Source organism: Anticarsia gemmatalis, chromosome 3 (assembly GCF_050436995.1).
Source record: "Anticarsia gemmatalis isolate Benzon Research Colony breed Stoneville strain chromosome 3, ilAntGemm2 primary, whole genome shotgun sequence".
NCBI classification, from domain to species: Eukaryota; Metazoa; Arthropoda; class Insecta; order Lepidoptera; family Erebidae; genus Anticarsia; species Anticarsia gemmatalis.
Window position 1 is genome coordinate 5,016,338 of NC_134747.1, and position 14,632 is coordinate 5,030,969.

A 14,632-nucleotide genomic window follows, 5' to 3' on the forward strand; every position below is an offset into this window, starting at 1 on the left:
CAAAATGTGAGTGGTACGCAATTTTTTATAGTGCGATCGTAATATTTTTATGTAGCTTGTTTTATGGCTACATTCTCAAAGCTTTGAATAAGACATCTCTGTATATCTACGTATTGTGTATAACGTGAAGGACTTTCCCAGTAAATAAGAGTATTTTAAGAGAAGCGGATGCTATTCGCAATGGTTTCTTGTAACTCCTATAAACTATGTACGAACTTCCGTAATCTTTATTTTAGTCTCGCAATAGAATTCTAAAATTATAGTGTAGTGAGTGTTATTGTCGGTTAGACATCGCGTGCTACTAAACTTTGTCTACCACTCAAAAAAATCCCAAAGCGTGCGAATAATCAGTCTCAGCTCTCAAGGGAAGCGGCCGAAGTAATGCGTGCGATACTATAGCAGACTTGATTTAATGCGCTCAGCGTCTGTTAGCGCGAACTCTCTCGCTCTTTATCTTTATTCAGAAGAGTCATGTTGAAGGAAATGTCGGCCACTTAATGTTATTTAAAACGGCATGCAGACTGTAGCGTACGACGTGGTGGAAGAAAAGGAGGGCGGGCGGTTTTGCGCAAGCGCGGCGCGGGCGGGCGGCGCCGTGACGTGCCGCGCTCAGCTGACGCCGCGGCGGCCGCGTGACGCGTCGCGCTCGCGCCACGCATCGATACCGCGCACGTCTGTTGCGAATATCTGCCGGTGCCGGATAATGCCTCTGTCCACCCGCTAGTGAGCAACGTGTTATCTGTTCAGTGCACGCTTCGTGCAGTGTTTACCCCCGATTACCGATGATGGTGCGACGCAGCGGACGATACACCGTCAACTGGAGAGGGTTTAAGGATTTTGCATTCGGAAATAAACCTCCCGACGAAGGTGAGTTTACTTTCCAAGCGAATCTCGATTGATCCGGTGAAAATCTTAGTTCCTAACATAACCTCAAAGGTATTTTGTAATAAGTATAAAATATTTGTGGCTATCTCGACAGTTTGGGATTCAAGAGAACTGTAAATCTCAAATAACATCGTAAAATTGTATTCGGAGCGTAGAAAATGACAGCCAATTTTCTACTGGCTGCGAAAACTATTTTGTATGCCCATGAAATTGGCAAACCAGGGCCTACAACAAATCAAATATTTTATAACGTTTAAATCATCTGTGTTTACTAATAACCAGTATAATATTTTCCCGTAAAAATAAATCATGTCTATGAAGTTCTATAATGAACGAGAAATCAACGTAATAAATGTCGTCGTTAATTTATCCTACCTAGCGCTAACGGATATTAACAGATTTCATGTATTAGAGAAACGATTAATAACATTTACAAGTGAGTTCCAATTGGATACAATATCAATTTACTATTAAATACCAGAGCAATCAAATTATCACTCTGATGCTCATAAATTTATTTATAACTTACTGTAAAGGGAATTAGGTACTATATATAGTGGTAGGTATTAAAACAAAGTGTGCATTAAATTGATTAATTCAATTATTACATTTATTATATATATGTACAATATGAGTATGTGTATAAGCTTGGTCGTGATCTCTCAACATTGTATGTGACTCTACTATGTAGTACTATGATGTCGAATCTACTAGGTTAAAGTGTTATAAATTGTATTAATTAAATAAATAACGTAGATTTAAATACTGGTTTATGTGCTCTATACAATTTGAATATTCAGACAATTGGAAAAGCAATGACGTCATATGATTGAAAAACCTACAGTAAAATGTTAAAGCTTTTAATAAAATATTGAACAACCTATCGAATTTAAATTTGACTTGCCACAGTTAGTCCAAGAGTTATAAGGAAATCTTGTGAGGTGTAAACTAGTAGAAAGAAAGTTAAGAAGCATAATGAAACATACCTATATCTTAGGTACAACCTGCTATCGTAAATTGGTTTTATAAGAATACCTACAAAAACAACTGATAATTTTTATGTATTCGTTACTTACTGTTATTAAGGAATATTAAATTATAATTTTCATCCTGAATACCTGAATCATCTGCATAGATGGACTCAGGCCAATGATGATTGATGATTTTTCTCTTTCTTTTTTTTCCTTTTTTTCAATAGGAAAAGTTTTAAACAGCCTAATTATCCGCTTATATATCCTGAAACTGGTAGAGATGGGTTTAAAATTTCAATTCCTATTAGCAATCTACTCACACGTTGCATGTGTGGAGGACATGAGCATAGGACATATAATTTTTACTTACATTTTACGCAAGTGAAACCGCAGGTTTGTGAAGAATTATTACTATTGTTTTATTGTGCATTCGCACGAAATGCGAGACATGACTGCTCTACAATTGATAAAATATAGTTCCGACGACATAGGCATTCTGCAGATAGATTGTTTGTAAATATTTTCGAATAAGACGGTGAAGTGTATTGAGGTAAATAAATGTATTCATAGGTATAATATTTAAAAAACTGTCGTAATTACGTTTGGGAAAATCATCTTAACTGTCTACAACTGAGCGAATATTCTCAGAACAAGAATATCGCCGCATTTCGCAGTAAATTTTAATCAATCGGACTTATCAAATACGTAATTCAACCACCAAGAATAATATAAATTGTAGGTATCTTTTCTGTTTTTGATTGCACTCATGCGACATGAATAATGTTCGGGGTACATAAGTCACATTTTAGTGCAGTCAATTAAGCTTAAATTAGGTAAGAATCTCGGAATTCGAGATACCCAGCTGTAAGTCTGTAAATACTTGTATATTGACACCCTAAAAGTTGTCTCAAAACCTACATATGGTAGGGTGTACGCAACTATAAAATTTCAAGGTCCAAAGTCCCAAAAACCGGTTTTTTGAGCTTTTCTTGTAAATATCTCATTTCCTATGGAATTTTTGCATTCGTATTCATTACCAATATTGTACAGTATAAAATTCTCTACAAATTTTGTTTGAATTTTTTTTTTACGGCGAACCGTTTTCGAGATAGAGGGGGGAGAGCGCGCGGTCACAGGATCATTTCAAGTCAACCGGTGCCTCCGGTCGAAGATGCGCCATATATATTATAGTTGATGAACTATCGATAAATCAATGATTAATAAATATTTGTCAATTTCTATTAACTATTACATTATTTTTTATAATTTTTTTCATAACCTATCCACTTTTTATTCAGTATTAATTAATTTATCAACACTTACCTGCCCATGTAATTGCAGATTTTTTCATGAAAATATAGGCACTGTATTTGAATTTTAACCTAATTAATATTAATAACTTCTTACATGATGAAAAAAAAACAAATAAATCAGTATTATTGAAAAGATATAGCTTTAATATAATTATGAAGAAAATGATGACACCAATGACTTTTCGAAGTTATGTGTGTATTAGAAATAATTGTCACATGCTCCAACGGTGAAGGAAAACATCGTGAGGAAACCTTGCATGAATAAAATTTGTTAAATACATTTATTGAGGGCATGCAAAGTCCCCAACCCGCACTTGGCCAGCGTGGTGGACTCAAGGCCTAACCCCTCCCTCATTACGGGAGAAGACCCTTGCTCAGCAGTGGGACAGTAATGGGTTAAATTTATTTATTATTATAATCATTGATTTATCGATAGTTCATCAACTATATATGGCGCATCTTCGACCGGAGGCACCGGTTGACTTGAAATGATCCTGTGACCGCGCGCTCTCCGCCCTCTATCTCGAAAACGGTTCACCGTAAAAAAAAATTCAAACAAAATTTGTAGAGAATTTTATACTGTACAATATTGGTAATGAATACGAATGCAATAATTCCATAGGAAATGAGATATTTACAAAAAAAGCTCAAAAAACCGGTTTTTGGGACTTTGGACCTTGAAATTTTATAGTTGCGTACACCCTACCATATGTAGGTTTTGAGACAACTTTTAGGGTGTCAATATACAAGTATTTACAGACTTACAGCTGGGTATCTCGAATTCCGAGGTGAACTTACTATAATGACTGGACTATTTAGCTTCCACACTTTCTTTTCTAGACGATTACGCCATCTGTGACCTAAGTGTGCTCAGACGCTACCCCGTCCTGACCTAGACTCCCTGGCTTAGTTAGATGTTCGTGTTCTTACGCTACCCTACTTGAATTTCTAAGTCGTGCAATGGTTTTATGTTAATGTCTAGTTTATAACCCAAGATTAGATCTGTATTGAATATGGTGACTTTAATGTGGGTTCACGCAATCGTTTCTTACATCATACTACCTAATAAAAAAGAAAAACGCAGTCCAATCAAACCGTAGAGCAATAGGTACATACCTTGTCAATGTTGAAGACTTTTAATAATTGATGCTTCCTATTATTCTGCCGAGAAAATGTATGATGTAAAGTGATTAATAAAACACAATAATTACATGCATTTATGTATTTATACAGATCTATATCTACGTATACTATATGCCGGCACGCCATCACCCCTGTTATCGGCGCGTGCAGCGGTTCGCCGCATGTCATGTCTCATCAATAGAGGCACATGTATGCGATACTGACATAAATCTATAATGTTATTGTTTATTCAAGTATTTGTAAACAGTACAGTTGAAAATGCATATTATTATAACTGTGACGCAGATATTAGTGTATCAAGAATATAAAGTTACGGCGCTCAGTCAAAGAAAAGGAGAAAGCCAGTAGCTACTTATACATAGTAGACTAAATGAAAACATAAAAAAATGTAATAAGCGATAGAGTTAAGGGATTTTTTACGACTACCTTCCAAACTTAAGATCCTGTGATTCACTTTACGTATCGGTATTCTGTTTAGTATTTGGCTGATTTTCCTGAAGTTTTCCGTCGTAGTCCGCAATTTGGAAAACTCCAGTACATTGCAAAAGGTACCCTCTATTATGTACGAGATCGTAAACATACCAACCCTAGCGAAATGTATTTATATTGAAACACGCACCCCTGTTTACTCATTCTTGGGGGAAATCAGGTTATAAATTGAACAGAAAAATGGATGATTTGGTGATAAAGCTCATAACATGTTTGTTATTTTTTATTATGTATTATAATTACTATCGTTACACATGAGAGAAAGTAGAGCATGTATCGGGTACAAAAGAATGTCCTTACCTACACCCAGTATTGACAAAATAAAATGTTAGCGTGACCTTTTATGTTTGATATGTCGATAAAGTTCCCTGTAAACGCATGGGAAATGAAGAGAAATCAGTGTGTCACTCACAAAAATACTAGCTACGCCACGCGGGATGGTCTGCCTTAATATTAACGTAAGTTCTCCCTTCCTTCGCTCCACAGGCCAACGGATAGTGGTTTGGAATTCCAATTTATTTTCTTCTTAACATGATTAATATTTAGGAGTTTAATTAATAATATGATTAATAACTAACTCTGTTTCTTTATTATTGGCATGCAAGTAACTCAAAAGTATTTTTTTTATTTTAGAAACGGAGGAACAAAAACCCGAAGAAGATTTATCAAATCACGAAGTTATATTTTTAAAAAGCATAGTAGAAAGTCCCGATTTCGGAAGAAAGTATGAGGTGAGTAACTAAATGTACTGTAAAGATTAATGATTTGTTTTTATCTTACCTGACAAATAACTTAAATAGTTAAGGAGGACCCCTAGCACCATCACGTTATTCACATTGTTTTTTAAATTTTCCCGCCATTTTGCGTCTACCAGATGCTTGTTGCCAGAAAAAATATTGGTGTGAATCATTACGAGAAATAGCCTTAGAATTATTATTTCGCACCGTGTTGTTCATGATTATTGCTAAAATTATCGTCAATAGTCTTTCCTAGTTTTTGAATACGTTTATTTTAACCTGTGGATATTGCGAAACAAAGAACGGTTGTTAATTTTTCATATTGACAGACACTGTGTCATAGCAACAAACCTCTTCTGTGTCGTAAAAATATTAATGCAATATGAACTTAATATATATCGCAATAAGGTTAACAATTCCTTGCAGTTGCATTCGATATCTGTCAAAACTCGTAGCTGGAAAACAAGAAATTAGTGAAATCGTACGAGTAGGCAGTGGGTGTGTTCGTTTAATAAAACAAAAACAGATCTCCTTTATAAATGTAGCTGTTTTCAGCTGCTAGCCTCAGTATTAGGTAGTAAATAAATGATTAAGTTCTTATTGGTAATGAGCCGTAATAATCAGTCGTTTATAACGTAGTTTTCATTCAAGAATTTAACGACAACAAGTGCCACGCCTATAGACGCTCGTATTTTGGAGCGCTAACAGCAGTTCTTGGGTTCTGTTTTAATTACTGGTGAGTGTTGTTATTACAGTCCATCGATTCGGAGGAGGACTTGATCGTAAAACCAGTCTCGCTGGGCAACGTAAACATAATACGTTCACTAAGCGAGTACCGTGGCAACAATATACGGACTATCGAACAAGCCGAACTCGCTATTATTGTGTCCAGGGCACACTTTAAGGTAGGTCGCCTTTTCCAATATTAGCCTGCCATCAGCGGAATGTTTACAAAGTAACACAAATATTTACATTTTGCTTTGTTTGTATTACAGATCGGCATATAATGAGTTCTTTATCAGACATCCGAAATAACATACGCTGTTCTGTTATGTATGAGTTATGACATTGAAATTCTGTTTGTTTAGGTGCAGTTTCTATAGATACACAACTAATTTTAGTAAAGCATTTAGGCCATTGCATTTAAACCTTTGATTCTCATTATGAACTATGTTATAACATGTATATTTTTTTAGGCTTTAATAGATGCTCACGATAAAATAGGTGCCATCTGGCTGGACAGAGGCTCAGGAATAGATGAAAAGACTCCAGTGAGTGAGACGGAAGCAAGTAAAGACATAGCAGAGGGTGCTGCTGCCAGTACTGAGGAAAACGGAGATATGCCTGTGGAAACTGTCAAAGTAGTGGGCCTTAGGAAAGTGCCTGGACAGCCTTTAGGATTAACTGTAAGTATAACAACTTTCCTTACATGTTTTTGTGAAACACACAAAAGGTTTGACATTCAACTATAATTGTTTGTTTCCAATTGGTTTCTAAATGGAAAGCAAGGTCAACATTTTTACATATTTTTAACAATATGTTTTTGTAACATTGATCCTCTTTACTTTGTTATAAAGAAAAGTATTCTAAAAATTATAACTGGCCAGTGACTTAAAATTATTGTCTCTATGCAGGTTACAACAGATGAACATGGCCAGCTAATAGTGGCCAGGATTTTAGCTGGGAGTGCAGCAGCTAAGCAAGCATTAGTATCTGTTGGTGATGTATTGTTAGAGGTAGATGGAGTGCACATAGACTCAGAGGATCAGCTCAAGGAGGCCGTAGCTAAGCCCAATGATAGAATAACATTGAAGGTTGGACCCAACCTCAAAGAAAAGACTGCTCAGTTAACTAATAAGCTCAGTGTAAGTTGTTCTATTTTATTGTATGTACATGAATAGGTGTATGTAATTACTAGCTTTACATAACTACTATAACATCATTGCTATGTGAAGAATCAATATCATCTAAAAATAGCATGTAAATGCTTTAGAAAGATACATTCATGTTACCTTGATTATTCTACAAGTACACAATATATAAAATATTATTTTTCTGTGCTGTTCATAAACACACACCATAGTGATTTTATAATAGAGAATAATAATATTCAATGATTTCAGTGCTACATGAGAACATTGTTCGACTATGACCCTAAGGAAGACACATTACTGCCATGCAAGGAGATTGGTTTAGAATTCAAGAAAGGTGATATTTTACAAGTAAGTCTTGAAAATCCCTACTAAAATTAAATGCGAAAGTGTCTCTGAAGAAATTTTGTGCAAAGATAGTTTTTAACTTGAGGAAGAAAAACAACTATAATACAGTGTAATTTGTAATTTTTATTATTCATGAATTTGTAACTATCTAACAAGGTTACTCAAACTATTTACATTAGTGATGCAATTTTTTTATGAACATGAATATTGTTCCAACACTTCCAACATTATGTTCATAAATAATGCATGATTATGAATATCTACTTGAAGTAAAAAATTTTTTTATTGTTTTATAACCATTGCTATTGTGTCTAAAGAATAACATAAAGCTATGGTTTGTAATTTATATAAATAATTGCTTATTATATAAAAATGCATTTGTTTTTCATTCTATCTTCAATTGGTCTGGAATTTGTTCCATCTTAGGAATTTTATTAAAACAGTACAAGAAGTTTCATTACCAGCATTTCCAATAAAAAAGCGAGATATTTTTAGTCTTCTTTCTAAGCTATTGTATTGTTGCAGGTATCAGATAGAAAAGACCCTAACTGGTGGCAAGCGAGCCATGTTGAACATCCTGATGTAGTGGGATTGATACCTTCGCCTGAGTTAGAAGAACGGCGCAAGGCTTATGTACCACCTGAAGCCGACTTTGTGCATAAAATCAGCATCTGCGGGGCAAGGGTAAGCATTTTTTTTTATTCCAGACTTTTTTGTCGAATGAGATAGTTTCTTCATCTGTTGTATTCCATTAAAGTTTCAACCTTACAATATTAATCAGTGCAAGTGTAACTGGACAGTGACAAAAAATATATCATACATTAACATATGCTTAAAAATGCAAGCTTCATCTTTGGTATATTGCATTTCTTAAAATAAACCATTGCTGCACTCTCTTTTGTTAAGACAAAAGGATTATTATTCTCATTAATCATATTGGTATATTGAACTCTGAACTGCAAACAAACATAAATTCATTAGTTCAGCATATTTGTATGAAAACTCTTTGTTTATTTACTGCCATCATAACAATGAATCAGTTGATTCTCACGAACTATAGCGAAACAGCTGACAACTGAATTCCCGTTTCTCTTGTCATAATGGTCAGACGTGTCAAATAACAAAACAGTCATTGTTCCGGTATTTTTATTTTATAATTACTTTCGTGACTCACCTTTTGTATCGGAGTTAAATTACAATATCGTCTAGACATTTAAAGTAATGACTATAGGATACTTTACTGGGGAGTCATTGGCACCCACGTTAACACCTACGTATCATATGTGGACATATTGACCATGAAGTATTTGTATGAGCATAATAAAATAACACTAAATGCTAGCTGTGCAACAAATGCGTTTTCTAACAAAGTTTTATAGGCATAAAATTGGCAATAAAAAAACGTATTCCATTTTCTAAGGATGTTCAATTATACCGTTATTCCACGGGATTTTACTGCGACTTTTAAATGTAATAGCATTTCTATTGAGTTGAAGTTAATTTACTTTTTTCTTATAATATAATAGTGTGGTATAAAAACTAGGTGTCGCTCGAGAAATCGCTCATCCGTTCAAATGTCGGAGAAATCGATTAGATACTCAACCATGCAGACTAATGATTTCGCTCGCTTTTCTTAAATGTGAAGCGTTTGAGTGATCCTGAAATATTCGCTATAATATTTTACCTCGTTTTTGTGTTATTGAGACGACGTAGTACTTTGATGTTCACTATACATAATACAATACGAATGTTAGTTAGAATCTATAACAGTCTTGTGTCCTATAAAGACTGAAAAGATAGAAAAAAAATGAGATTTCAATCAGCTACCATAGAAAAGAACAACACGTACCTATTGGTGTATTTCGAAACGTAATCTTAGCACCCAAACAAAACTATTCCTTTCATACCAGCTGCTAAACTATTACAATGATTAAATTCTAGATATCAAAAAAGAAGAAAAAGTTCGTGTACGAGTCTCGGTCCAGCGTGGCACTGGAGGGCGCAGAGCTAGCGTTGTACGAGGAAGTGGCGCGCACTCCGCCCTTCTTGCGCAGAGTGCTGGCGCTGGTCGGCACCCGGGGCGTCGGCCGCAGGACCATCAAGAACCGTATGATACAGGAACATCCGGATAGATTCGGCGCTGTTGTACCGCGTAAGTATCTTACCTTGCAGCAATGTTTTCGTAGTCTTGCTTGATTTTTTAACCACTGCTGTTTTTTAGTATAAGAATTTATACGAAACTTCCGTGACTTATCATGCCTGTGCTGTCATATCAAAGCGTGCATGACCGAGTACAGAAATAACTGTAAAAAAAATTAGTTTCATACACGTCAAATTAAATGATAACGTGCTACCATAATAACACGAGTCAGACTATTGAATTATACTCAGTAGCAGTCCATACTATATCCAAATAAAAATAAAAAGTCCCCAACCCGCACTTGCCCAGCAGTGGGACAGTAATGGGTAATATCCAAATAACGGTTATAAAATTATGAAAATCATATTTTATTATCATCTTTCAGATACATCACGTCCCCCGCGGCCTATGGAAGAGAATGGCCAGTCGTACTGGTTCGTGTCCCGCGAGGAGATGGAACGCGACGCACACGCCGGACGGTTCCTGGAGTACGGAGAACACAACGGACACTTGTACGGCACGCATCTTGACTCCATACGCGCGGTTATGAAGGAAGGTAAGACATTTACTAGTCACGTATTTACATAATTTATCATTACCCATGTGTATTTTATGAATTCAAAATTTAAGTTTTCCTCTAGATTGATCTAAAAGCAGTGATGGCCCGTCCGCCTTGCGCTCTGGTCGATATTCAAGTACCAACTTTCCGAAGAAAACCATCTTAATAAACGTTAATAAAACCTCTTTCAAGCTTGGTCCTTTGAACAGTCATTGTGAAATATGGTTAACTTAACTATCAAACTATCCGAACTCGATGCCGGTAGGCTTTTGACCTCTTAAACAGCTGAGTCGCCTACTCCTAGAACCACCTACCCATAAAAAAAAAAGTATTAATAGCTTAAAGCACAGTTACCGTGAGATACGTACATATGGTGCTTTAGTCATCGAATCGTTCGAACTCGTTCAAAACGCGACGTCATTTCCATACCGGTTGTGATGGGTCAATGAACTCCAAATATTTGATGTAATCATATTAGGCACTTGCAAAAAACTCGTACTTGAAATTATGTAGAGATATCGCAAGCAACATTAACTGTTATACTATGATCTATATGCGTATTTTAAACTTGATAGAAGTTACCAGCGAATATTAAAATACAAAGCGCACGCATAAATCACAGAAAACTACAAACCTTAGGATCCATTTTAAGTATTCACATTACCTTCAACCATGACCGAATCTGATTTTTTTTGTCTCATAATAAGATCTGTTGGATACTAGCGAATATAAATATTTTTACCAGTTGAACTATTTTTTTTTTATAGTTTTGACAACATCTCTTCAATACAAAACTGTTGTGATTTCAGGTAAAATGTGCATCTTGGACTGCGCTCCCCAATCTCTGAAGCTCCTCCACAACAGCGGGGAGTTCCTTCCCTACGTGGTGATGATCGGAGCGCCGGGCATCGAACAACTCAGGAACTTGACTTACGCCTCCAATCGTAACTTGACGGTAAATATTATTATTTGTTTATACCAGTTGCAATTTAGCGGATAACTGTGGAATTGATACAAAGAATTGATAGAAAAATATAAATACAAAAAAAAATATGAATCTCAGTTCGATTTCAAGCCAGACGTTACGGTTACGACAGTAATCGGGTGAATTCATCGGCGATCGACAATCGACACTTGTCTGGCAATTTTATTAATGGTCGATTCATTGTTGGTGGATCAATGTAACATAAATTAAAATCGAAAAAACGATGCAAGAACCAATAAAATTGATGTTGACTTGATGACTTTGACCTGCTCCCTGCTGATTTATGTAACAGTGTTATTCAGTAATTTATAGCTTTTCCACAGTTATCCAAGCTATTTAGTCTTCCCCTTATAAGTCGTTAAGAATGCTAAATAGAAAATAGTCATCTTTTTCAAAATTATTAGTTTTTTCCAGTATAGAGATGTAAGCTTGCCCCTTAATTTTATTTGAATAATTATTTGTAGCATGTATTTATCCCTTTAGTTGTTACTTGATTTTTAGTATGTATTGTGCATTGACGTTTGTCCGCATGCGTTGCGTAGTTCGACAGGCAGAGCTCGATCCGCTACAGTTCCAGACGCGCGCGCACTCTCGAGTCCCTTGCGTCACTTTATGAGGTAAGTCTGCGTATTATTTAGGCTTTTACTCCTGGCATTAGTACTACTAAACAGACTAAACTGTGTAATCCATGTAGAACGATAAATATGTACGACATTTTAACGCAATAGATTGTTTGAGAAATCGCAAACACGTTTAAAGTTGGATAAGACCTTATACTATTGTGTATTTATGTAGTCACTTCATTACGCATAAATGGCTGAACACATTTTGAAAGACAGAAAGTGTTAGGATCTTATACAAATCTAACGTCGTAACCGTTGAAGCCGTAGGTTGGAGCTAAGCTTGCACTGTTATATTTTGATTCATAGCAGCCGAGGGGCAATAACTAAAAAATTTGGAGTTGTAAAGTAGAACAGAAACAAAATAATATCATCAGGCGATATGATAAATCTGGGTATTTTTGTCTGATGCAATAATTAAATTAGTCGACGTGACCCAGTATTCTTATTTAGCGTGGCATCGACAGTTGTGACCTAAGACCCAATATCCTCGTGACCCAGTGACAGAAAGTCTGCGGGTGGTGTGAAGTGTGTTTACCGCATGTATCTCTGATTGGGCATGAACAGACACTTCTAGATATTTTTATTATGCGTTACATTTATTTTGTATGAGAATGATTACAGTTCTATTTACTGTGCATGTTTTTGTCACAATAATTAGCCAACTTTTGATTAATTTACTGGTTCGTTTGTTCGATTTATTACTACACCGATCAACATCTAACTACAGATTAGTGTTATGAGTAATGAGCTTGATGCCCATTCGAAACTAGTATCAGTAAGACAACTGGACGAATAGAAAATAATCAATGACGGATGATGTGTCCACCCACGATACATACAGAACTCGACCTTTCGTGTATTAATTATGTGCAACGCACTATGATTACGATTGTATACTGATATTCCTCTTGTTCCACAGGAAGAAGACATGAAACAAACTCTCGAGGAAAGCGCCCGCATTCAACGACAAAACGAAAAGTACATAGATCTCGTTATCACTAACAATAACATAGACACGACTTACTCTAAGATCATGGACGCGCTGCACTCTCTCTCCACCGACCACCAGTGGGTCCCCGTCAGCTGGATTTACTAGCATTACGAAAATAATAAACTCCCCGGCTAAGAACATGCCCACGCCGCCTTTTAGGTAATTAATGCGTCTTCCCGCAAATCATGAAAATGTTTTAACATATCTAAGCTTCAACTATGTAGTCTTTAACTTTCTAAAGATAAACCCATCGCAAAAAAATGCTATTCTCGTATTTGCCATATTAAAATTTCGTTTTGTGGATGATGTAAAGGAAAACTGTCAGGGATTGAGTACAATGAAATGTTACGACAACATCACTTGTAAAACATGCATCAACAATGTAAAACTGTCTACAATACAGTTGGATGCAAACTTTGTACCTTTTATAATAATGATAAGACTAATTAAACATCACATGGTTGTATTTAAAAGCTTAAAGATTCAACAATCAAGACTCTGTTTTAAGAAAATGAGAATTTGTAACCGAGTGGAATATATTGAAAGTGCCACGCATGAACCTTCGCTATAAAACGAGGTAGCTATTTGTTTAAATAAGGCATTCCAATTACTCTAATGTTTTCTCACGTAGTTTCGTTACCACTGGAGTACTCAATGCAGAATTTTAGCACCACATTTTCTAAACTTTATCTAAAAGAATTTGATGTCTTAAGTACTCTATAACTTTATATGTTTAATAGTCTATGATAAATCTCGACTTACAATGAAAAATAGACTTAATAGTATAAAAATTAAAGTTACATCTTGTAGAATAATGAATTTCTGATTGAAATATATTCCCACCTGAGAAAAACAGCGTGTTTAGAATAAGATAGTGTTATAGTTAAGATGCAGCTGTAGGCCTAAATGATAAGAAATGAGAATATTTTGTACGATTCGATGGACGATTGTAGTATGTAAACACATACCGCTTTTAGTAATATAAGTTAGATGCATTTCCCTTGTACCACTGCCGGAGAAAGTAAGCATAATTATATTATATTTCAAAGGCATGTATTATTTTTATAAACGTAAAGTATTATTACATCACACGAAATCAATCACATTTTATTATACACTTCTATATTGTTCTTTATTTTTTCTTTGTTTACTTTTCATAGGAATATTTATTTTACAATTTTATTTTTACCTTGTATTTTTACAGGCAGACTTATGTTTGATAGTATTGTCAATTTTAAGTGATTAACTGTACATCCTGATTATTATAACAGTATCTATAAGTTTTAATGCAAATTAGTATTTGTATATTTTTGTGAGTATAACAAGACAAGCTGGTACAGAGTATAAGATAGTATTATTATATCGAGGTGCCGATTGATAGCGGCTTTATAATTGCTTACATTGTATTGTGTCACTTATTTAAGCTACATTTTATTATGAATCTAGCTTGTATTTCATTAAGAATCTCACATTCCGTCCATTTTCTTTTGTTAATTAGCTGTAAATTTTATTGTGTCAAGAATTATTCAATATACATTGTGTAACTGCATTGCTTCATTTTATTTCATGCTTTGAGA

At 35.1% G+C, this 14,632-nt stretch overlaps 1 protein-coding gene across 3 annotated transcripts; it reads left to right on the forward strand.

Annotated features, from left to right (window-relative positions):
- Nucleotides 1-626: 626 nt before the first annotated feature.
- vari (MAGUK p55 subfamily member vari) lies at nucleotides 627-14,604 on the forward strand. 3 transcript variants are annotated; one of them, XM_076135928.1, is made up of 12 exons: nucleotides 627-867; nucleotides 5,435-5,532; nucleotides 6,294-6,443; nucleotides 6,735-6,944; nucleotides 7,173-7,403; nucleotides 7,662-7,760; nucleotides 8,283-8,441; nucleotides 9,699-9,909; nucleotides 10,283-10,453; nucleotides 11,266-11,411; nucleotides 11,984-12,058; nucleotides 12,984-14,604. In XM_076135928.1, the coding sequence occupies exons 1-12, from the start codon at nucleotides 783-785 to the stop codon at nucleotides 13,158-13,160; spliced, it is 1,812 nt and encodes a 603-aa protein (XP_075992043.1). In that variant the 5' UTR covers nucleotides 627-782; the 3' UTR covers nucleotides 13,161-14,604. The 3 variants fall into 3 exon arrangements, with proteins under 3 accessions (XP_075992043.1, XP_075992044.1, XP_075992045.1); XM_076135929.1 differs by lacking the exon at nucleotides 11,984-12,058; XM_076135930.1 differs by lacking the exons at nucleotides 627-867; nucleotides 5,435-5,532; nucleotides 6,294-6,443 and adding an exon at nucleotides 6,003-6,274.
- The last annotated feature ends 28 nt before the right edge of the window (nucleotides 14,605-14,632 follow it).